Below are 24,357 nucleotides of genomic sequence, written 5' to 3'. Positions count from 1 at the left end.
AACAAAGTCAGGTTTAACAGAATGATTCATGCAATGGTTAGTTAAAAAGGATCAATCTTACAAAAGAAATCCAACGAAAACTTAGAGAATCTAATCCTAGTTTGATAAGCACTTTTTCTAAATCACTGGGAAACTTTTTTGGAAAAAAAAAAAAAAAGAAACCCAAATAGTTTAATCTTAGCTTCCATGACATTTTTTCCATCTTTCCCCCAAAAGAATATTTCTAGAACACAAAACAGATTCATAATTGTTTAATTAGATACAGTTTATATATCCTGAACATAATGGCTGCCACAGAAATAAATATTTTGTACACAAGCTTTATTTACTGTGCCACAGTCATAATATATCAACTTGAGTCAAGTGCAAACATTTATTACACCCCCTGGTGCGTGAGGAGCTCTGCTCCCACAAATACTTCATTATCTGGATGACAGAGTACAAGATGAGACAAGATGGATAATTAAAACCCAAGGTACTAACAAAATGTACATTTGATCATGATTATAAACTCTTCTCCAGCCAGAGCCATAATCAGAACTAAGCGAAACAGTTGGATCAGCTTCCTCTTTAACTCTGTACCCCCTAGTGCTCCTTGGGGCAGGACCTAATGTAATGCTTAATTAGTGGAATCACTGTAAGTCCTAGGGGCCAGGTTAATGAAGAGGAGCACAAGGTTCAGAAAATCGACAACCTGGCATCCTTTGTATGAGAAACTCCTTGATTTCTCTTACCAAAGTACATCTGGTAGTTTTCATGTCACGTATAATTGATACGTAATATTAAAATATCTCAAATGAGGTTTGTTTTTACAATTGTCTGGAATTTAAAGTAACCCGTGAAAAGTAATAACTTAATTAAAAAACCCAATAAAATAACAGCAAAATCTGAAAGTAAATTTGCACCCTTGCTAGCAGCATATGGAAGCAAAATAATTGGTTCCTGGCTGGCCTCTGCACGTGCTGGTGTGTGCCATTGCTCTTTTCTGCCCAGCCACATCCACAGGACCATCGTCAGTTATTACTGCTTTCGTTAATGACCTGCTCAAAAATATGCAGGAGCTTAGAGTAAATCACAGGGGAGGTATAAAGATATATTAAGTCTTCCTCTATCCTAGACTGTTTTGGCAGGGGGGAAGTGCTCCTTAAATGAAAAGGTTTATATTAAATTCTAAGAAATAAGTCAAGTTTTATCAAGAATGATCTAATATCTAGTCTATCCTTTTGCTGTTGAACTAGTCTCAAAAGCCCCCAAATTATGCAGATGAATAAAGAATCTTACAATTCTGCAATTATCAAATAAATAAAAAGTGAGAAAGAAATGAGGGATGGGACCGTTACACTGGTATGAATGTTTGAAGGGAATATTTGTGAATCAGGTACTACAGAAGCGTTATCTAAAACTTGATCACTTGAACTGGAATTCTAATCAGTATATCTGAATCTCCAAAGAGTTACAAAGAATGTGGTGATTTTAATTAATTTGACACTCTTCTCATTCTCATCTCGAAATCCTATTAAGAGTTTCCAGTTAGCTCTGACCAACATTCACCTACCTGACTTGTACCTTTAACTTATTAGGTAGAAAAGGTCCATCCTACTAGTTATTCTCTTTCTCAAACCCCACTGCGAGGTACAGTAGTTGCCTCCCTCTTGGGTCATGGGTCCTCGTCCAGCGGCCTGATTGATATTATCGTTGGTTACCTTGTGTCTTACCTTCCTACTTGTAGTATCTTCTTATTTGCAGTACCTTTATTTTGCAGAATTTATCTTTAGGCTAAAATTCGGAGACTCTTCAGGGACATGCTAGTAAATACAGACAAGAACCACTGTAAATAGTATCTAAAATTTTACCAATTAAGGGAGAACAGACTTCTTTGAGGAAGCCCACAAAATACTAATTAAAATTTAATCAAAATTAAAGGCATGTATCTCAGGATGCATATAAAAGGACCTCAAGATGAATGAGCAGAAAAAGAATTAATAATAAGGAACATGTTACTGCCGGGGGGAAGCCACCAAAGACTTAGGAATAAATAGGAATTAAAGGCATTGAGGAACTGAGGGAGGGTTCTGCTTACATGCTCAGAGCTGGGAGTGTGCTTGATAATGAAACTGCCTTCTGAACCAGTGCATGCTGTACATATAAGGTACGAAAGGGAAAGTAAAGTCGCTCAGTCGTGCCCGACTCTTTGCTCCTCCGTCCATGGGATTCACCAAGCAAGAGCACTGGAGTGGGGTGCCATTTCCTTCTCCAGGGCATCTTCCCAACCCAGGGATCGAACCCAGGTCTCCTGCATTGCAGGCAGACGCTTTAACCTCTGAGCCACCAGGGTATGCTGCTGCTGCTAAATCACGTCAGTCGTGTCCGACTCTGTGCGACCCCATAGACGGCAGCCCTCCGGGCTCTGCCATCCCAGGGATTCTCCAGGCAAGAACACCGGAGTGGGTTGCCATTTCCTTCTCCAGTGAATGAAAGTGAAAAGTGAAATTGAAGTCGCTCAGTCATGTCTGACTCTTCGCGACCCCGTGGACGGCAGCCCGCCAGGCCCCTCTGTCCATGGGATTTCCCAAGCAAGAGTACTGGAGTGGATTGCCACTGGCCTATAGACTCAGATAAAAGGAGGAACAAAAGTCTCCACCTAGTGGAGACTTCGGAGTGTTCCCGTATGCTCTCAGCAGTCTTGGTTTGATAGTGAAATAGCCATAATTAGGAATTCTTAGAGGAAAAGGAACAAAACTAAAATCAACACCTCATAATAAAAAATCAGTAACCTTGTCACAGAGCTTAAAATGACACATGAAATCTGATAAGAGTCTAAGAATAAAAATTTAACAGAATAAAATACATGTGATTTTATAATTCTCTAGGGATTCTCTAGAGATTTTATAAATCTCTAAAGAGACTTTTTTAAAAATATATAAGCATTTATATAATTATCTATATGTGGAAACTCAGAAATACTGATGCAAGTTCCTACAAAACGTCTATATATCAGTGGAAGAAAAAAACAAATTCTGAAATATACAAAACACATTTCTGCCCCTCATCTCCCTCCTTTTTTGTTGGGATGGATAAATTCCTTAGCTTAAATTTTATATTTCTGCCAATAGCAAGGTAAATGTTTAATCTGTGGCTATGTATCACACAGAAACACTTGATGAAAATATGATATGTGATTTTGCATAGAACTCATTTAAACAATGCAAATAAGCTTCTAGTGTTCTTGCTTCCTTTCCCAGTGGAATTCCAACAGTGCCAATGGGTCAGACACTGGATGGAGGTGGGATGCCCTGTGCTTCACTCAAAAATAGTTAGACTTAAAGTACTCCGAGGCCCACAGAGAAATTCTATACACTTTCTGCTATTTCCTTCCAAAGTTTTAACACCAGTGACAAGTGTTCAAATCAAATACGGATGTTGCCAAATAATAGGGCACACTGGGAGCTTAGGTGGAAGAGGGATGGTTTATTAACTGTATGCAGGACAGGAAACGGACGAGCAACGTGAATACAGAGATCTACTTAGCACACCTTTTCCTTCTCGCCCTACAGACATACGATATAGTAACCAACATATCAAAGTAAAGCATGTGTTGTTTACTTTTTTCAAGCTATTTGAGTTAGTCTCATAATTCTTTTGATCCCATAAAGTGAATCATGCCATGATTCAAAAGATCTGTCCTTCACATAAACCTAGGAGCGCACATTTAAAAAAACAATTTATTGTACATCTTTGCATTTCTTAAGGCATGAACAATGGCGTACAGATGGAACGGGTTCTGAGGAGCATCACATCTCTTTTGAAAAGGCCAGCACAGGTACACCTCATCAAACAGACAAGCTCCAAGTTGGAGCTGACCAACTGCAGGGCCCTGGAGCTCCTGCCAGGAGGGGATGGCGCTTCTGGAGAAGGGCCAGACGCATGGTTCATGTGTCATGCTGCTTTAAACTCTCTGGATCAGCTTTTTAAGCACCAGTTACAGTTTGTTTCTCTTTACAGACTCTTCAGACTTTGGATTTTATATTCTGCTCCTTTTATTCTGCTTTTTGAGGAGGGTGTGGATGTTTTTTAAGGAATATGGTTGCAGCAAAACAGAAAGGATCCGAAAGTGGTTAGAGGCCTTGTCTAATGCACTTCTGAAAGTTCATTATAAAGATGAATAGAAAAGCAAATGGTCGGTTTTCAACAGACCCAGAAACCACGCGGAGCTCTAAGAAACATAATTGTGCATAGTTATTTATTCATTCAGAGCGTGATATGTCGGCTAGCTCTACGTTTCCAGTTTACCAGAGAACAGGGCTATCTACTTTGCTAAACCCAGGGTCCTTTCGCAGCTCCCAGTAGGTGTCGTTAGAAACCCAGGCTTCTCTTTGATTGGCATCAATCACTTTTCTGTGAAAATACACAAATCAACATTAGATGTAAGTCTCATTCACGTGACCTGATAATTGGAACCCCTCCTGTAGATAAGGTGTGTATTAGAATCAGTACTTTGTAAGCCAGTGAACATTCTATCTGCTGGCTGATGATTTGACTATTTTTGACCAGAAATAAACTCATTTTTGTTGTGAAATGGAAGTGGGCAGGGTCCTAGGGAGAGGGGCTAAGGGCGGGGATAAGTCACCTCAAGGCAGAACTAGAAAGTGAAGTGGCCCAAACAAAGCACGTACAAACACTGTAACTAGACCCCAGACCCACAAGAATTTTCTTTGCTTCACTGACAGGGAAGGTATGCAGCCTCAGTAGCTGTAAGAGCCTCCGCAGGGTCCAGGCCCAGTGAAGGCACTCTCAACATCTAAACAGCAGGACTGCAGCTCTGCTCCAGAACAGCCAGGAGAGGGCAACTAAAAGAGGTATGAGGTTATTCTGAGCTGATGTGTCCTGATTCTAAAGGGTGGCAGATGGATCTGGAAACCACAGCGTAGTCTGTGTGATATGTATATAATCCCTCAAATAATCCTGTAATAATCACCATGATCATACCACAGAAGGGTCAAATCTGAATGGACGCAAAGCTCTACATGATAGAGGGTGTTAGTGTTAGTCACTCAGCCGTGTCCGACTCTGTGTGACCCCATGGACTGCAGCCCCCCAGGCTCCTCTGTCTTTGGGATTTCTCCAGGCAACAGTACTGGAGTGGGTTGCCATGCCCTCCTCCAGGGGATCTTCCCAAGCCAGGGATCGAACCGGGTCTCTGACATTGCAGGCAGATTGTTTACTGTCTGAACCACCAGGGAAGCCTCTCCACATGAAAGAAGTAAAATTAAATACTAATGAAGCCAGAATGACCCTGTGGGCAACAGGGGCCCAGCCTATCTCTGGGTGAGGGAGTGGGAACAAGTTTCTACCATTCAAAAGGATGCAGCTGGAGGATAAGGAGCCTTTCGGGCAGGACCCTCACTCTTTATTGCTGCCCATGAAAAGAAAAGAGCTATTGAGCAGAATTTATTTCCGTGGCTACAAACTTCACGAGACCAAAAAATCTGATTCAGTATTTTCACTGCCAAATACCAGTGACCAAAATCAGTTTCATTTTCTACCTCAAAGTGCCCTGGACATGAAACTATCCCTCATTTTCTTTTTACCCTAAGTTTTTCATTGCTTATGGTAACCATTTGCAAAACATGAACTTGCTGCGGGAATAAACTGACTTACTTAAAAAATTTTGGTATATGTTCAAGGTTGTTTTCTTCCATGTATCGTCTTCGAGATCTCTGGAGTTCCTCTACTCTTTGCTTCTCTGCTGCTGCAGCTTCTAAATTTCCTTCTTCCAAAAATCTAAGCAGAAAGCAGTTTATCTTTTAATATATTATCTTCTTTACTGAGAAAAAAATCAGCCCATTTGCATAAACTTAAATTCTGGCTGCTCTGAACATAACACAATGAACAGTAACACTCTGATAACGTCCCCTTGCCCCTGCCACAGTCTCTGTCTGCCATCGGCTAAGATATTTTCCGTGTGTGTGAAAGTGTGAAAGTCACTCAGTTGTGTCAGACTCTTTGTGACCCCATGGACTGAAGCCCACCAGGCTCCTCAGTCCATAGAATTCTCCAGGCAAGAATACTGGAGTGGGCTGCCATGCCCTTCTCCCGGGGATCTTCCCAACCCAGGTATATTGAACCTGGGTCTTCTGCATTGCAGGCAGAAGTGAAAGGGAAGTGGTCAGCTTCTCTGTGCTGTCTAGGGTTCCAAAACTTGAGATTTTTCAGGACGACTGGAGAGTCTGAGGTTAGAACATCATGAAGTCCCGGGCTCTGCTCCTTTTCCATGTTAGAATGAAACACTTGTGAAGGGCTACTGCAAAAGATGTGACCTGGCTGTTCTCCAGCTATGTTTAGAACAGATTGAGAGGGAGGAGCTCTCATCTTTTATTGGAAAGAGTAAAACTGATGAAAAAAAAGAAAAGGTAACAGTTGGGGGAAACAGTAGTAAATGAAATTCAGAAAGGCAAGATTGAAATAGAATTGAGAAAGCAGACCCAATGGTGATCTGCAAATGTTTAAATTTCAAAATGAGAGCAAAGAACAGGGATACAATACGATACACACTGTACAGGAAGCTTCTCGATAAGTTTGAATGTCAAACAGGGATGCTGCATGTTCCAGAGAAAGAGGGGGAAACACAAGAAAACTGAATACTGAACATCCAATACTGGGGACACTTTGGCAGAAGACAGACAAAGCCACAAAGACGCTGGAAATAGAAAATCCTGGATGGAATCTGTACGACATGGAATTTCTGTAAAGAGTAAAATTAATTCTGTAGGACTGGACAACATGAGTATAGAAATATGTAAGAATAATTTTTTAAAAATCAGAAGGTATTAAAGATACTGTATATTGAGTATATCTCACACTATAGGGACTGGAAAACATGCTGGGAAAACTCCAATTCTTGACTCAAAATATTTCTAGGTATGGGCTTCCCTGGTGGCTCAGTGATAAAGAATCCACCTGCCAATGCAAGAGACGTGGGTTTGATCCCTGGGTCAGGAAGATCCCCTGGAGAAGGAAATGGCCACACACTCCAGTATTCTTGCCTAGGAATTCCCATGGACAGAGGAGCCTGGAGGGCTTCAAACTCTGGGGTTGCAAAAGAGTCAGATACAACTTAGCTACTAAATGACAACAATAATGATTTCTAGGTATCCCTGTATCTTCTCCTCTTATTCTTCACTGAAATGGATAAAGGAGATCAACGGTATGACGATGGATAGAAACAAAATTTTTGGTATACAGATGTAGAAATAGAATTTGTACACATGAAAATTACATAATATTACTATATACGTGTGCATGCTAAGCTGTTTCAGTCATGTCCAACTCTTAGAGACACTATGGCTGGCAGCCCACCAGGCTCCTCTGTCCATGGGACTCTCCAGGCAAGAATGCTGGAGTGGGTTGCTATGCCCTCCTCCAGGGGATCTTCCCAACCCAGAGACTGAGCCCACATCTCTTATGACCCCTACACTGGCAGGCAGGTTCTTTACCACTAGCGCCATCTGGGAAGCCCATTCCAGGTGAAGTTGCTCAGTCGTGTCCAACTCTTTGCGACCCCGTGGACTGTAACCTACTAGGCTTCCCATCCACAGGATTCTCCAGGCAAGAATACTGGAGTGGATTGCCATTTCCTTCTCCAGGGGATCTTCCCGACCCAGGGATCGAACCGAGGTCTCCCGCATTGGAGGCAGACGCTTTAACCTCTGAGCCACCAGGGAAGCCCACTAGTACATACATAATGTTATAATTATATAATGTAACACCAACGTTACGTGAATAAAAAAAGATGCTCCGTCCTAAAAAGTAATAGAAGTACAGAAGTATAAACAACTAAGGTGAGAAGTGACTGCGTATTTAGTGAAGAGTTCAATAATTTGCAGACTTTTGGTAAACTGGGGGGCTGCACTTTTTGTCAAAAAACATCTGTGTTATCTTCTGTGGAGCACTTTTGTTGAGTTAATCTTCTATAATGATCATACTCTGAATACTCTTTTTCTAGGGTTAGAAGGCTCAATTGTCGCTGAGTGAATAAGGGAATGAATGCTTCAGTGAATGAGCAAAGGATGGTGATGAAAGTATTGATGACTTCTGCAAGCACCATGCCATGACCTGGTGTTCATTTTAAGCACCACTGCTCTGCTCACCTCTGATCTGGCCGGAATCGGGCATCTGTTGGAGGAAGGAGGTCTTTTAGTACAGGATCTAACTCGTTGAGCTCAATAGCAAACCTCGTGAAGCCATAGTAGAGCTCATAGTTGGTGGGCATGGAACCTGGAATGAAGCCAAGAGACCACTGTGAGACGCAAAGAGGTGTGCAGAGCACGCAGAGGCTGACTTAACCCGGATGTTTTAATTAACACTCACATTAACATTAAAACTGCAGTCATAAACATTAGATTACAAATTTTGCACTTATTTATTTATTTGGCTGTGCTGGGTCTTAGTCACAGCGTGTGACACCTTCAGTCTTCACTGCGGCATTAGAACACTTAGTTGCAGCATGAGGGATTGAGTTCCCTGACTAGGATTGAACCTGGGCCCCCTGTATTGGAAGCACACAAGTCTTAGCCCCTGGATCACAGGGAAGTCCCTAGATTACACATTTTTAAAGAAATTAAATTGGTTTTATTTTGTAAGATGAAAAACTTTTATGTTGACCATCAGAACTGATAGATTCATATATTTCATAAAATCTAGCCTTTAAAATAAAACTTTGCACATATAGTAGTCTTCACTGGCTAAACTACACCATGATTTTTCTCTCAAATATCCAACTGGATATCTAAATGTTTGAGTGATTAACTATGAGCAGCATTAAGATATCACCAGAAACACTTACAATTTATTTCCATTTAGAAAAGAAAAAAATTCAGATCTAATGGTTCCTGGCACTTTTAAACTGAATTAGAAGGTACAGTCGTTGCAGGTTCTGCACATTTATGAACTTCCAAGCTTCCAGAACAGAGCCTGAAGCTTAGTCACTACTCAGTACATAACTGACAAATAAGTGAACTAACCACTCTACTAGCAGGGAATTTATATACTCAGTTGAGGTCTCTACAGAAACTAACAGCTAATTTTAAAGTTAGGAATTAACTGACAAAATTGCAATGAAAATAAATATCATGTGGGTACTTGTTCCATTTGTACTTGATAGTCAATTATATGCTAGTGTATTACCAGAGCTCTCTTGATGTCTTTTATTAAGTGTCAACATATTGTAGCTCTTTGCTGCTCAAGTAAAAAGATCACTTATTCTGGTTAAATAATTGAATTTCTGGATTATGGATGTTTGCAGGCTTTCCTTTGTTTTACTAAAACAGAGAATAAATAAACAACATGAGTATTTAAGTTTGCATATTTCAATTATTTAAATGCTTTAATAAGTAAACCTAGCTTTGGAAATGCGGGCCTTACATTTAGAAAGATTTTACATGAAGCCCAATCTCTGACCACACATCAGATTTGGTCTCAATTAGACAACTCCTTATTATCAAATATTGTACTTATTAAACTTATAGATTAAGTATAAATGTAACTGTAATTGCCTTAAGCATTTATGTTTATAATCTCACTATTAAAGAAAACATAAGGTGTACTTCATGAGATGATGGGACCTTCCCTACCTTCTGCCACTCATGGCGACCCCCTAGAGGCAGGACACTCAAACCAGTCTCACCTGGTCTCCAGATGCACTTAGCAGAAGGGGCCACACCACAGTACAGCCCTTCATGCCATTTCCCAAACAGCCGGTGCACCACCTTCCCCTCCTGATCCATCACAACCCCCTGGACTTCATTCACATTAGAATTCCAGTAATTCACCTGGAAAAACCAAACCCCTGTTAAAACACCCCGTCTGTTTAATAACACCAATCCCTATAATTTTCATACAGAAAATTTCCTTAACCTCGATGTTTCTCAGGCAAGCCATTTCCAGACATCTATCTCAAAATGTTTTGCAAGGAAGGGTGGCTTTCTAAGCATTAGTTGGCTTAACTTTTAAGAAAGGAATGACCCTACTCCATGTTAGAGTATGACAGCACAGCCCAGAGAAGGCTGAATTTCTATCTTAACTGAGTATTAATCTATAGATGAGCAATTCTTCCCATTGTCCTGTCTTGAATTTTCCTTGACTCCTGGATTTTAATGATTTTCAATTGGCAACACTGGAGAAAACTGTAAAATAATTTTCAAAGTAATTGTAAATGGCTGAATTTAACCAGGAGGACCTTGTTCTAGCTCTCTTCCAGCTTCCTCTCTTCCCCTCTCTTCTCAAAGGGTCAGAAGCCTGTGAGAACTGACCCATTTGGATCCCATGGCCTCATTCTAGATGAGGTCCCAATTCCTGTCCAAATGGCTCTAAGCTTATTCCACAGCCTGCACAGGCCTTTCCTTGATTCATCTACTCATAGACAGATGAAAATGTGAATCATTAGGCCTGAGGGCGGGCCAAGGGTGGCCATTTGAAGGGGTGTGGACAGAGTCTGGAAATGTGGGCTGGACTTCTATATAAATATGTGTGGCTTCTTGCAGTGCGGAGCAGAGATGGGGGTGGGGAGTAAGTGGTGAAGGCCGCGGGCCAGACTGGCTCTCCTGAGCTGCCGGGTTTCCAGCTCAGTGTTCCCAAGTGTCCAACCTAGACTTGCAGATTTTATTTTTACAAAAGTACTTTTGTCAGTATAAACATATTTTATTTGACAACTTGTGGGCTTGGTTTACATATTTTAAATATTTACACATACGGAATGGGGACGTCCATTTGTACTCTCACCCTGAGCTCTGCAAATATTAGAGGCAGGCCTAAACTGAAGTTTCTCCTAGACTAGAAAACTAAATACACACAGTTACTGTCATAACCCAGTCAGAGCAAATACTGATTCAGGCTCTTCAGTTCTGAGCCACATAATCAATCTATAAGAAAAAAAGGAAAAAAGAAAAATATCTGACATCTTCTCTTGTTAGGAAAGGTACTGCTTTTTGATGAACTTATATAAGATTATATATAATAGTGGCAGAGTTGGATAAGTTTATAGGGACTAGAAGCTGTCATCTCTATGTATCCTCAGAAAACACAACTGTGATATATTTAGTTTCCTAAAATAAGATCACTTGAATATGTTGTAATCAAGCAGGAATATAAATAGAATATAAACCAGGAGACTTGTTACAGGCAAGAAGTACTCTCTGGAATTTTACTTAATGAACTGACTGGCTGCTTAAAAAGAACATTCTTTAAAAAGAATTCATTTCTCTGTTTCAAGATGGTGTCCTTTTCGACTTCTACATGGTCAGACGTCTGCATGCCTGGGGCAATTCCACCATTTTGTTCTGCTTTCTTAACTAAATGTCCATAAGGATTAATGCTACAGGACTGATTCACTTGCTGCTGTTTAAGGTAATTGCTCTATTTCTTTCCTAGGAAGCATTTTGTATATCTTTCCTTTGCTATTGTATGAAATTATTTACCTTGACAAATGTGAGTTTGCAAATGCAAACACTGCTTTTGGTATTTCTAACGGTCACTTCTCCGTAATGCTCTATCCATCTCCTCCCACTCAGGATGTTGTGTATACATGTGGTGACCTTATTCCACACATAGCAATCTCCATACCTAGTGAAGAATACAACACTGATTAAAAACAATGAAGGTCACGAACATATATCACTGTTTCTACCAATGAGAATGTTTTTCGCCAAAGTCTCCTTTTCGAACTTCATCTTCCTCTCATTTCTTTGCTGGAAGTTTCTCTGTGGTCAAAGACATTTACCACATGATTCATTCATTAAAGGAATATGTCAGTGCTTTCAGGGTGGGGAGGGCGAGAGGCACAGCCGGGCATGCCTTTAAGAAAGGCTGCTCTGAGGATAGGGCTTCATGCTCTGAGTTAAGGCAAAATATGTGAATAATTCCTTGGGAAAAGACACATGAGGATAGATAACAAAAATGCAATTTCTAATGCAATTTCTGGGGAGTAAGGTTATAGAAAGAGTGAAGAAGATGAGTCAAAGCAGAAATGATGCCCAATTGTGGTTGTATTTGGTGGTGAAAGTAAAGGCCGATGCTTTAAAGAACAATATTGCATAGGAACATGGAATGCTAGGTCCACGGATCAAGGTAAATTGGATGTGCTCAAACAGGAGACAGAAAGAGTGAACAATGATATTTTAGGAATCAGTGAACTACAATGGATGGGAATGGGTGAATTTAATTCAGTTCAGTTCAGTTCAGCTGCTCAGTCCTAACTCTTTGTGACCCTATGGACTCCAGGGGGGCCAGGCCTCGCTGTCCATCACCAACTCCTGGAGTTTACTCAAACTCATGTCCATTGAGTTGGTGATCCCATCCAGCCATCTCATCCTCTGTCGTCCCCTTCTCCTCCTGCCTTCAATCTTTCCCAGCATCAGGGTCTTTTCAAATGAGTCAGTTTTTTGCATCAGGTAGCCAAAGTATTGGAACTTCAGCTTTAGCACCAGTTCTTCCAATGAATATCCAGGACTGATTTCCTTTAGGACAGATTGGTTGAATCTCCTTGCTGTCCAAGGGACTCTCAAGAGTCTTCTCCAACACCACAGTTCAAAATCATCAATTCTTTGGTGCTCAGCTTTCTTTATAGTCCAACTCTCATATCCATCCATCAGATGACCATTATATCTACTACTGTGGGTAAGAATCTCTTAGAAGGAATGGAGTAGCCCTCATAGTCAATAAAAGAGTCCAAAATGCAGTACTTGGTTGCAATCTCAAAAACGACAGGATGAGCTCAGTTCATTTCCAAGGCAAACCATTCAACATCATAGTAATCCAAGTCTATGCCCCAACCACTAATGTCAAAGATGAAGTTGAACAAATGCTTCTGTGAAGATCTTCAAGACCTTCTAGAACTAATACCAAAAAAAGATGTCCTTTTCATCACAGGTGACTGGAATGGAAAAGTAGGAAATCAAGAGATACTGGAGTAACAGGAAAGTTTGGTCTTGGAGTGCAACATGAAGCAGGGCAAGGGCTAACAGAGTTTTGCCAAAAGAATGCACTGGTCATAGCAAACACCCTCTTTCAACAACACAAGAGACGACTCTACACATGACATCACCAGATGGTCGATACTGAAATCAGATTGATTATGTTCTTTGCAGCCAAAGATGGAGAAGCTCTATGAAGTCAGAAAAAACAAAACCTGGAGCTGACTGTGGCTCAGATCATCAGCTCTTTATTGCAAAATTCAGGCTGGACTTGAAGAAAGCAGGGAAAGCAACTAGGCCATCCAGTATGACCTAAGTCAAATCTCTTATGATTATACAGTGGAGGTGATGAATAGATTTAAGGTACTAGATCTTGTAGACAGAATGCTTAATGAACTATGGGCGGGGGTTCATAACACTGTACAGGAGGTGGTAACCAAATCCATCCCCAAGCAAAAGAAATCCAAGAAGGCAAAATGGTTGTTTGAATAGGCCTTACAAATAGCTGAGAAAAGAGGAGAAGCGAAAGACAAAGGAGAAAGGGAAAGATATATCCAACTGAATGCAGAGTTCCAGAGAATAGCAAGGAAACCCTTCTTAAGTGAACAATGCAAAGAAATAGAGGAAAACAATAGAATTGGAAAGACTAAAGATCTCTTTAAGAGAAATGAAGATACCAAGGGAATATTTCAAAAGCTGGAATCAAGATGGCCAAGAGAAACATCGACAACTTCAGATATGCAGATGATGTCACTTTAATGGCAGAAAGTGAAGAGGAACTTAAGAATCTCTTGATGAAAGTGAAAGAAGAGAGTGGAAATGCTGGCTTAAAACTCAACATTCCAAAAGGAAAGATCATGGCATCTGGTTCTATCACTTCATGGAAAATAAATAGGGAAAAAGTGAAAACAGTTTCAGATTTCATATTCTTGGGCTCCAAAATCAATGCAGACTGTGATTGCAGTCACGAAATTAAAAGATGCTTACTCCTTGGATGGAAAGCTATGACAAACCTAGACAGCATATTAAAAAGCAAAGATATCACTTGGCTGACAAAGGTCCATATAGTCAAAGGTGTGGTTTTTCCAGTGGTCATGTATGGATGTGAAAGTTGGACCATTAAGAAGGCTGAAAGCTGAAGAATTGATACTTTTGAACTGTGGTCCTGGCAAAGACCCTTGAGAGTCCCTTAGACAGCAAGGAGATCAAACTAGTCAATTGTAAAGGAAATCAGTCCTAAATATTCACTGGAAGGACTGATGCTTAAGCTGAAGTTCCAATACTTTGGCCACTTGATGTGAAGAACTGACTCACTGGAAAAGACCCTGATGCTGGGAAAGATTGAAGGCAAGAGGAGGAGGGGACAACAGACAGGATGAGATAGTTGGATGGCATCACGGACTCAATGAACATGAGTTTGAGCAAGCTCCAAGAGCTGGTGATGGACAGGGAAGCCTGAAATGCTGCAGTCCATGGGGTCACAAAGAGTCAGACATGACTGAACAACTGAACTGAACTTGAAACTGCACATTATTATATATTCAAATAAAGTGCTATTTCAATCTAAAATGCTTCTGGATTTCTAGAAAATTTATGAATTGGTATGATGTAGGCAGTATGTATACCTGGGAAAACTCTCTTCCTCAAGAGTTTGTAAATACTGAAAATTTATTTTGTCGTCCTGAGAACTGCTCCCTTTCCCAACCATCCTCCATATTCAATATACCAGAAAACTCTGTCACTCAAATAGACAAAAACAAAGCAAAAACAAAATCAGTTGAATGAAGAAAGAAAGAAAAACAATCAAACGTTTGGCCTCAATGAAAACTTCAATTAAACTTTAAGATGCATAGGCTATATTCAGGGGTTCCCTGGTGGTTCAATGGTAAAGAATTCACCTCCCAATGCAGGAGATGCAGGTTTGATCCCTGGGGAAGGAAATGGCAACTCACTCCAGTAGTCCTGCCTAGGAAATCCCTAAGGGCTACAGTCCATGGGGTCGCAGAAGAGTCATGACTTAGTGACTAAACAACAATTAACAACAACAAGGCTATATTCTCCAGAAAACAAGGATCCCATCACTTCCTTAATAAAATAACTTAAAATAGTGCCTGGGGCTAAGATGAACTCAGCAGTGAAAGTATAAATTATATAGAAAATAAATGGCTAAAAAGAGAAACTTTCATATATAATGCAAACAGAGACACAGAGAACAGACCGGTGGTTGCCAAGGGGAGGGAGGTGGGAAAGGATATGAATAGGAGTCTGGGATTGTCAGATGCAAACTAGTATATATAGACTAAATAAACAACAAGGTCATATTGTATAGCCTAGAGAACTATATTCAATATCCTGTGATAAATCATAATGGAAAAGAATATGAAAAAGAATGTATATATATATACATATATATATATAAAATGAAGTTACTTTGCTGTATAGTAGTAATTAACAAAGTATTGTAATTCAACTATATGTCAATACAAATAAAAAAATAATAAAATGCAAGCTAACATGATGTTTGGGACAGGGAGGTGCTAACTGTTGAACGGAGGGTATGTAGAGATAAAAAGGAAGCTTTGACACGTATGATAAAATTCTCATTTGCTTTTGAGGGGGTCCAGTCTCAAAACTTTGGTGAAAACCAATGCAACGTTGTAAAGCAATTACACTCCAACGAGAAAAAAAATCTTTGATGATGTTGAGAGAAGCCTTGGCCATAAAGGGCAACAGCTTCTTGGCACCATCTAGAGTTTCAAAGAGCTGACTCATTCGAAGAGACCCTAATGCTGGGAAAAATTGAAGGCAGGAGGAGAAGGGGGCGACAGAGGATGAGATGGCATCACCAACTCAATGGACAGGAGTTTGAGCAAGCTGCAGAAGATGGTGAAAGGACAGGGAAGCCTGGAGTGCTGCAATCCATGGGGTCGCAAAGAGTTAGGCACGACTGAGCGACTGAACAATAATAAACAACAAGAGTTTCAAATGCCCATTTATGATTTAGAAATGCAGATAAGAAACCAAAAGGAAGATGAGAGCAACCTACTTTGGAAGCATGACATTCAGGGTTCCCACAGGCAGGATTTCCATTGACTTGCCCCAGAACTTGTTTTTCCATCTGATATCTAAATGACATAAGGCAGAGGACAAAAAAAATTACACTCTATATCTAATCATTTTCTCTAGAAAAGTGAACTTTTATAATATACTTTACATTTTACAAAGAACTTTTGTAATCACAATCAATTCTATACTGTTAGTTCTAACACGACAAGTGCCTGAGGATGGCCCAAGATGAGATTAACTGGGAACCCTCCAAAATATCTATCTGTTTTTCCATAATATATTCTCTATTATGTGTTTTCAACAAATAAAACTGGGAAAGACTTGGAATAATCTGTGTGTGCATATTCATATACACATATACATAGACTTGACTCTGCTTTAACATCTCCACAAATGCTGTTAGAGGATTTAGCTAAATGGTGGAAATATTTTATACATGTGTGTATATATATGGTCTATAGTAAAAGTAATTGTAGATTGTAGTATGGCAGTAATATTGATTTATATACACATTTATTTGAAAAGTTACATGACTTGGGAGAACCAGTATAAAAAAAAAAACAAAGCCTCTAACTATAGATGGGTAAGATTTATGAGAAAGTGAGATTAACTTAATGAACGTGTTCCTGTGCTGGTTCTTAAGATACTACTCAGGGCCCAGAATTTTATCTCACATGATAGATTTTTGTTTTACTTGTGGACACTCAGGTATACCTGTGCTTGTGTATTATTGTCTGGTCTCGTTTTTGATGAGATAAGGAAGCTTAGTGCTCTCTCCACAACATTTCTGACTCTGTTATGAACAAGAAATGACTTACTTTCTTAATCTGCACTAAAGTACAGTCAAGGTGCTGCTCTATCATTTCATATCATTTTTAGGTTGAGGAAGTGCATGTGAGAAGAGTCATACGGTGATCAGTGAAGTGCCTTTTCAAATGTGAGGGAATTATTCACATTTAATGGTAAATGTACACATATATGATGGCTCAGATGGTAAAGAACTCGCCTGCAATGCAGGAGACCTTGGTTCCATCCTGGGTTGGGAAGATTGCCTGGATAAGGGAATGGCTACCCACTCCAGTATTCCTGCCTGGGAAATTCCATGAACAGAGGAGTCTGGCAGGCTACAATCCACAGGTTCACAAAGAGTCGGCCACAACTGAATGACTAACACTTTCACTTACATATATATATACACACTTTTCTTTCTAAAAGGGTTTTGAAACTTTTTATCCTAGGTGAGTTTGCAACATTTTAACTTAGCAATGGATATTAATTTAATAGAGACTTCAATTCAAACCCCCAAGCCTCAGTGAGTTAAAAAACAGAAATTACTGCTATGTATGTATCTCTCAATAGACTGTGAGCCCAGATGATGTATAGCAGAGCTTTCTTTTAGGATTAAGATCTATTTGTACACCTTTAAGGAGCAAGAAGACAGCAGATACAATCTTCATGCTATCAATGCAGACAATGAGGCACAATGCGGGAAAGAGATTGCCCTGAGCTGGCGCTGTCAGCATAGAGCCCTGTTGTCTCACAGGGCTGTGCTTCCTAAATAAATAATCCCATCTCCCAGGTGACATGGTTTCATATTTAAATCAAGAAACCTAATCTCTCAAACTGAACTCCATGCCAATCACCAACATTTTCTGAGTTCTAAAAGAAGAAATCTAAACTGAGTACTTTGGAAACTAGCAACTTTCTTATAGGCTTATCAATTGGATTTTGAAGTTATAATTGAAATACAAACCTTGCCAAAACACAAAATTCTTGGATTCACAGTGACAGGCAGAAATGGGTGGATGATGGCTAACCTGAAAGTTAAAAACAACAAAAAAAGGCAATGACATCAGTGTTAAAACTTCCACAAATGATCATTTTACGCAACATGTATTTGGCTACCCCCAAATAAAAGTTATTCAACTTATCCATCTCTGTTATTGCATTAGTCTCAAAATGTGTAAGTAAATTACCAAATCTTACAACTTAATGCTTAAAAACATTTGGAGGATGTAATTATATAGATAAGCTAAGTGAATTTTCTGTTAACTAGTACTGTAACCCATCTCAACCAGATGTTTACAAAACAAGCTACAAACAGCCCTCCTACAGTTTCTACACAGAAACCTGAGTCCAGTGGCACTTACTTGTTCTGAGAAAAATCGGAATCCTTTGTCCTCTCTAATGCATTCATAAGTCTCCCCAAGGACAGGGTTGAATGGCTTACTTCCTGCTCTGAAATAGGTGGAGCAATATCCTGAAACTGCAAATGCAGCAATAAGAACCTGTTAAAACATTTAAGAAAGGAAAATAATATAGGAGAGACTACTTCCAGGTCTGTTTGTCCCTTATTCCTCTAGATTTTATATACCCACATCAGTGGGTGCTGATTTGATATCTGCATTTTCTATTACTTGCACAGACTCCTCATGTACTCATGGGGAAAAAAAAAATAAATGAAAATGCAGTTAAACTCTTTGCATGGGAACCAGCAGGCAACTGAGGCCAAATATTCTTCATTCATCTGTCCATCCAATTCCTTGAGTATTACAGAGTTCAAAGGTTCTGAAAGCCAGGTTATGCCATTTACACAATCTTACAGGAAAGTTGTGGCTGCTGGTGCTTTTCAGAGGGCAGGTCAAGTTTTCCAGAGTCACATGGAGTAAAGGCCAGGGCAGAGAACAAACAGGAAGTTACCTTCTCAGATCCAAGTTCCTAAACAAATGAGGTTCCCTGGCATTCAGAAAAAGCTGATAAAGCAAGGCCAGGCATGTCTTAAACCTATAAGAAGTGCCTTTACGTTCTAACTTCAGAACCACTCGGACCCAAGAGTCAAGAGTGTATCTTTCAATAGAGGTATCTAGAGCTTTTTTGGCCCTGCCTGGTTTATTATGCAAACGGATTTCTCTTACCTATGCAGTTAGAGTATTAGGCAACAAGCAAATACACTATCCTAATGAATCTTCCCTAGCCCAGGCCTAGGGTTGGCAAATCCAAAGGGCGCTGCTCTGCTATTCATTACCATGCGCTCATAGGGACTGTCAGTTTCCGAAGCCTTGTCCAGGAGCTCACTGTATTCCATTTCCTCGCAGAGATGCTGCAGGGTATTGAGTGGTTCATTCAGCTCCACAGGCATGGAGACTTTAGACAGGTCTTTGCCAATGTTGTTCCTCAATATATTCCACAGGTTAATGTTACTGGTGTCGGGACATGGAGCTGGCAGGCATGTTCGACGTCCGTTTCGGAAGGCTCCTCCCGTAAGCTCCCCGTTCAAGACTAGAAGACGGAGAAAGACGAGAATCACAGTGAAAGATATTTTGCTTTTCTGATTTCCCAAAACCTGGGAGGGAAAGAACCCTTTCAAATAAGTCTGACTGTGATACATTTCTTAAGCCTTCCTTACACTCTCCCAAGAGTGAACAGAATTATTTCAATACAAGGTTGCTGATAAATGCACAAAACATCAATGTATAGTTCCTTCTGGTGTTGTTTCACGACTCGTGGGATCTTAGTTCCCCAACCAGGGATTAAACTCATGCCCCTTGCCTTGGGAGCTCAGTCTTAACCACTGGACTGCCAAGGAAGTCCTAAACAAGTAAAAATTTTAAAAACTAAATATAAATACATTTAATTACAAAGGACTCAAAAAATTTTGGTTTGAGCAAGAACTAAACTTTTTATCTTAATCCTCTCCCTAGCAAATTTTTCAACCATTTTCACCAGATTATACAAATATAAATTTATTGAACAATAAGCTGCAAAAGAACAGTTAGCAAGGGGGCCAAAATGATTGTTCACTGAATCATCAGCATTGTATCTGGCATGTAGACAGGACAGCCTCGAAACTCAGAGGATGCATACTTTGCCGAGAGATGTTGTCTGCAACACTGGTGTTGTCTTCAGATATATTATCACTCACATCACTGATGTAAGACTCGTCATCTGAAGCCTAAGGAAGAGAAGAACATAGAAAGGATCAGAATTTTCATTTAGTCTTGACATTTCAAAAAAATTAAACAATTAAAAACAACAGGATATTGCTCAAACGGAAAGCAGACGTCATAGTGGGAAATATACGTGGCACATGGGCAATGAACACCTTAGGGTGTCCCATGAGCCAGAATATAGGACAGCCAGGAAGCAGCTCTTATCTTTAAGGAGCTTTCTATCTTAAGTTGGGCTCAGAAGTTGGGAGACGCTAGTACATAACCAGAAATGTTTCAATACAACACAGTAAGAATGTGCAAAAAAGGAGACTCTACAAATCCCCACAGAGGAGTCAGGAAAGGTTGCTGGAAGAAATAATATTTTAACTGGGTGTTGGAGGATGCAGAGTTGCCCAGTTGTTAGAAGCAGGGAAAAAGCACAAGAAGAAGGGATGGTGTACAAAAGCAAGCACCGTGAGAAAAACATTTCTTCTAGGAATGTTAAGAAGTCAAGTGGCTGTAACAGAAGACGGGGCAAAGATGAAGAGGTCTGACTGCGAAGGGCTTTTCATGTCAAAATAAGGGTTCTCATATAATTGTGCATGCGTGCATGCTAAGTCACTTCAGCTGTGTCTGACTCTATGCGACCCAATGACTGCAGCCCACCAGGCTCCTCTGTCCATGGGATTTCTCCAAGCAAGAATGCTGGAGTGGGTTGCCATTTCCTTCTTCAGGGGATCTTCCCAAGGGACTGAACCAGTGTCTCTTATGTCTCCTGCATCGGCAGGCAGGCTGTTTACCACTAGCACCATCTGGGAAGCCCTCACATATAATCGTATGAATTATTAAATGCAAGGAAATGACAGAGTCATATTTGGTTCTCAGGAAGACACTCCGCAACTTGTCCTAGGGAGCGCAGATAACAGGATCCTATGTTGATCTGGATAAGAAACACTGACTGATTTCACTAAGACGCCCACAGTACGGTTCATTTCAGGCAGTACAGCTGCATTTGGGAACCACATTTAAAGTGTAACAGACAAAATCTGGTAGATAATTTGGGGGCAGGGAAGAAAGATTTAGGGATACAGAGAAATCGAGAATTAAGCCATTCTCTACATGAGAAAAATACGGAACTAAAATGAAACCAAGATTCACATATGAATAAAATTAAGGGCAACATATGTATCAAGGGGATTTAGAGCAGATAAGAAAACAAAGAATTACTGTATAGCCATTCAGAGGAATGGGAAAACCGATGTTTTTACTACAGGCAAGAAAGCTGTTGATACCTATTCACTGTCTTCAAAATGGAAATATGTTATATTTTTTCTGAACACAAAAACAGAACACTCTTATTGTAAAAAATCAGAAATTACATGAAGGTAAACAGATGATATGGAAATCACCTATCCTGTGATCTAAAAGAAATCACTTTCAACATTTTGTAGGTTTTACTCCCAATTTCAAAATGCCTATATAAACACACAGATACATCTATCTTTAGATACTGAAAAAGCAGATGGGTTTACATGCTATTTTATAGTGTTCTGAATACACTCCCATTCTCACGAAAACAGCTCTCCATTTTTACTTAATGGCAGATAGTTACATAACACAAAGAATTTAACCAACATTCATGTGGCATCCAGTTTTTTATTATTTATAGACAATACTTGGATGAACAACCTTGGAAACATTCCTGTGAATCTGCTTGGCAATTTCATTAAGATTTATTCCCAGAAGTGAAATTGCTGGGGCAAATGAGTCACTCTTAGGCTTCAGCCCTCTGTTGCCGAATTGCTCTCCTGGAAGACTGTACTGTATTAGTTTATTCTCACCATCAGCATATGAAAGCACCCATCTCTCCCCGACTTAAACACCACACATTATCAATCTACATTAGTATCTATCTACCTAACACACATAAAATATCTCTTTCTACAGTCCGAACTTCATCTTTAGTCAAACTCTCTTTCACACATTTTTCAGCTCTTCATATAAACTGCATCTTTTTTTCTAGTTTGCAATTTCTTTTTAAATGTTGCTTATGCCATTTTATGGTCAGGTAAAGGTTCTAAAATGTGTATATAATAAAAACAATCAGCCTTTGCCTTTACAATTTCTGAGTTTACTACTGATATTTTTAATAGATTTGGGAAGAGTTGATACACTTAAGGAGACAGAATTATAGGCAGAATGATTTTATGCATAAATGAATAACTGTAGTTTTGTTTTTGTACTCTGAGAAAGGCCATAAAGATGGCAAATTGAGAATAAAGTCTTTTTCTGACTTGTATTTTCCCACTGCAGCAGGCTTCCATTTTCCCATGACTGCAACAAAATGGAAGGTTAAACCTTCAGGCCCATGAAAGCCACACCCTGAACCCTGATAGAAATAAAAAGTAAATCAAACTCTTTCATGTGATTACTCTGAAAAAAGCTAATCACATCCAGTGATGTTAGTGGAAATAAATGCCTGCCCCAACCCTTCATATTGCATGTATGTTTACTACATGAACGTTTAGAAGCTATAAACAGTCTATCCTCTTCAATTTCTAATTTTGCTCAAACTAATACATGATAGAAATGGTCCAATATCCATATCCACATAGAAAGATCTGTGTAGAATATAAAATAATTCTACAATCACAGTGGGTCTTTAATAAGATCTGTATTATGTGTAGAATATAAAATAATTCTACAATCACAGTGGGTCTTTAATAAGATCTGTATTACCGCATGTGTGAACAGTAGCTAAGGCTGGGCAGGCTGGCTGTGGTCCACTCATGTTATCCCATATATGAGGATACAGGATAATACACTACAGTATTATAATAAAATGATTAATATATATTTACTTTTTCTCCCATGGTCAAGAAGTCTTGGAGCCAAATATTTCTCTTTAGGGGTTTGGGATTCAAAAGAACTTAGGAATTATTTTTTTCTAAATGTGACTATTTAGAAAAATGCAACCATTCAGCATTGCAGAAACACATTTAACAGTAGAGACAAAGAAGGAGATCATTTTCTGGAAATAAGAAAGAGCATTTTTTTTAAAAAGAGGAACTTATGTACACCCATGGTGGATTCATGTTGATGTATGGCAAAACCAATACAGTATTGTAAAGTAAAAATAATAATAATAATAAAAAAATAAAAAAGAGGTTGTACATTCCTTAAATGAAACACATAAAGAATTTTCTCTCCGTCACAGAAAATGTTAATATAAGACAGCTAAGGCCCAGGTTTCTCAAATCAATCATGTGTGAGGTGTTAAGCATTCCTTCCTCCACTCAGTTAGCAAACATTTTCTGAGTTCTGGGCTCACAAGAATGTTCTAGTGCTGCGGACAGAGTGCTGAAATCTCTTCCCTCACTCCAATGGGTGAAAGTGAAAGTGAAGTCGCTCAATCATGTCCGACTCTTTGCGACCCCATGGACTGCAGCCTACTGGGCTCCTCTATCCATGGGATTTTCCAGGCAAGAGAGAGACACACAATAAACATGAAATATATATTCTGTTAGATAGTGATAAACACTATGGAAAAAAATCAGAAGGGACCAGGCAAGCGAAAGGTGAGGGGCAAGGAGGAAACGGCAGCCCTGCGGTATAGCCAGGGCATCCAGGGCAGGCTTCTTGCAAGGGGACTTTTGAGTAGATTGAAGCGAGTGAGCAATCTGACCGCGTGGCCCTGGAAGTGTTCCAACCAGGGTGGGTGGCAACACAGAGGCCCAACAGCCTTTGTCAGCTGTCTTGTAGAATGTGCAGTTGAGCCCATCCTGCAGCTGCGACTAGATTCTCACGCATACAGTGAACCAACCAGGTGGGCTGGCCAAGTCTGTGGTATGGAGACCTGAGGAGCCTTCTGGGGGCACCTCATCACAAAGGAACTCAGAAACCTGGACAGACGGAGCTGCCTCAGGAGCAAGTCTCAGCCAAAGGGGAAGAGCAACCTTGAGAACACTGAGGTGCCTGTCACTTGGGCCTATCTCCTGGTCCAGCCTCTTCAAATACTTAAGACTGAGTGCTGTGATAAAGGGAAGAGATTTGAGGGAAAAAACAGGCATGTTATGAAAACCTGTAAGAGACAGTTGCAAGGAACAAACATATAGTTCCGTTCTTTCCCACGTGGGTTGTAGGAGAGATTTACTCTTCTTGTATCAGCAAGGGACAGCGGGTGTCTGCAGTAAACTGACAAGTCCAGGAAGTACTCCGTTGGCCTCTGGATGGCCCCAAAAGAACAGAGGTCCCAAGAGGCTGCAGCTGAGAACAGACTATGAGCCTCTGTATGGTAGCTAAGGAGTGTAGCGTCATCCTAGGAACACTGGGGAATAGAGATACCATCAGATTTGCATTTTGGAAAGGTTAACCAGGCTGCCCGGTGGAAATGGATT

At 40.0% G+C, this 24,357-nt stretch overlaps 1 protein-coding gene across 2 annotated transcripts in view; it reads right to left on the bottom strand.

Moving 5' to 3' along the window:
• Positions 1-236: 236 nt before the first annotated feature.
• Positions 237-24,357, bottom strand: part of OSBPL6 (oxysterol binding protein like 6) — a 122,504-nt gene continuing 98,383 nt past the window's right edge. For both annotated transcript variants that reach the window (XM_040227710.1, XM_040227711.1), the window contains 10 exons: positions 19,896-19,983; positions 19,057-19,310; positions 18,182-18,319; positions 17,785-17,848; positions 16,012-16,090; positions 11,472-11,616; positions 9,683-9,827; positions 8,148-8,274; positions 5,659-5,781; positions 237-4,395 (listed from right to left, as the gene is read on the bottom strand). In XM_040227710.1, the coding sequence (XP_040083644.1) occupies positions 4,287-4,395; positions 5,659-5,781; positions 8,148-8,274; positions 9,683-9,827; positions 11,472-11,616; positions 16,012-16,090; positions 17,785-17,848; positions 18,182-18,319; positions 19,057-19,310; positions 19,896-19,983 (1,272 nt within the window). In that variant the 3' untranslated portion in view covers positions 237-4,286. The remainder of the gene's footprint in view (positions 4,396-5,658; positions 5,782-8,147; positions 8,275-9,682; positions 9,828-11,471; positions 11,617-16,011; positions 16,091-17,784; positions 17,849-18,181; positions 18,320-19,056; positions 19,311-19,895; positions 19,984-24,357) is intronic.

The sequence above is a fragment of the Oryx dammah genome, unplaced genomic scaffold, assembly GCF_014754425.2.
Source record: "Oryx dammah isolate SB20612 unplaced genomic scaffold, SCBI_Odam_1.1 HiC_scaffold_27, whole genome shotgun sequence".
In the NCBI taxonomy this organism is placed as follows: Eukaryota; Metazoa; Chordata; class Mammalia; order Artiodactyla; family Bovidae; genus Oryx; species Oryx dammah.
Note: the sequence above shows the minus strand (reverse complement) of the source record. Positions and strands in the feature narration are given on the sequence as shown.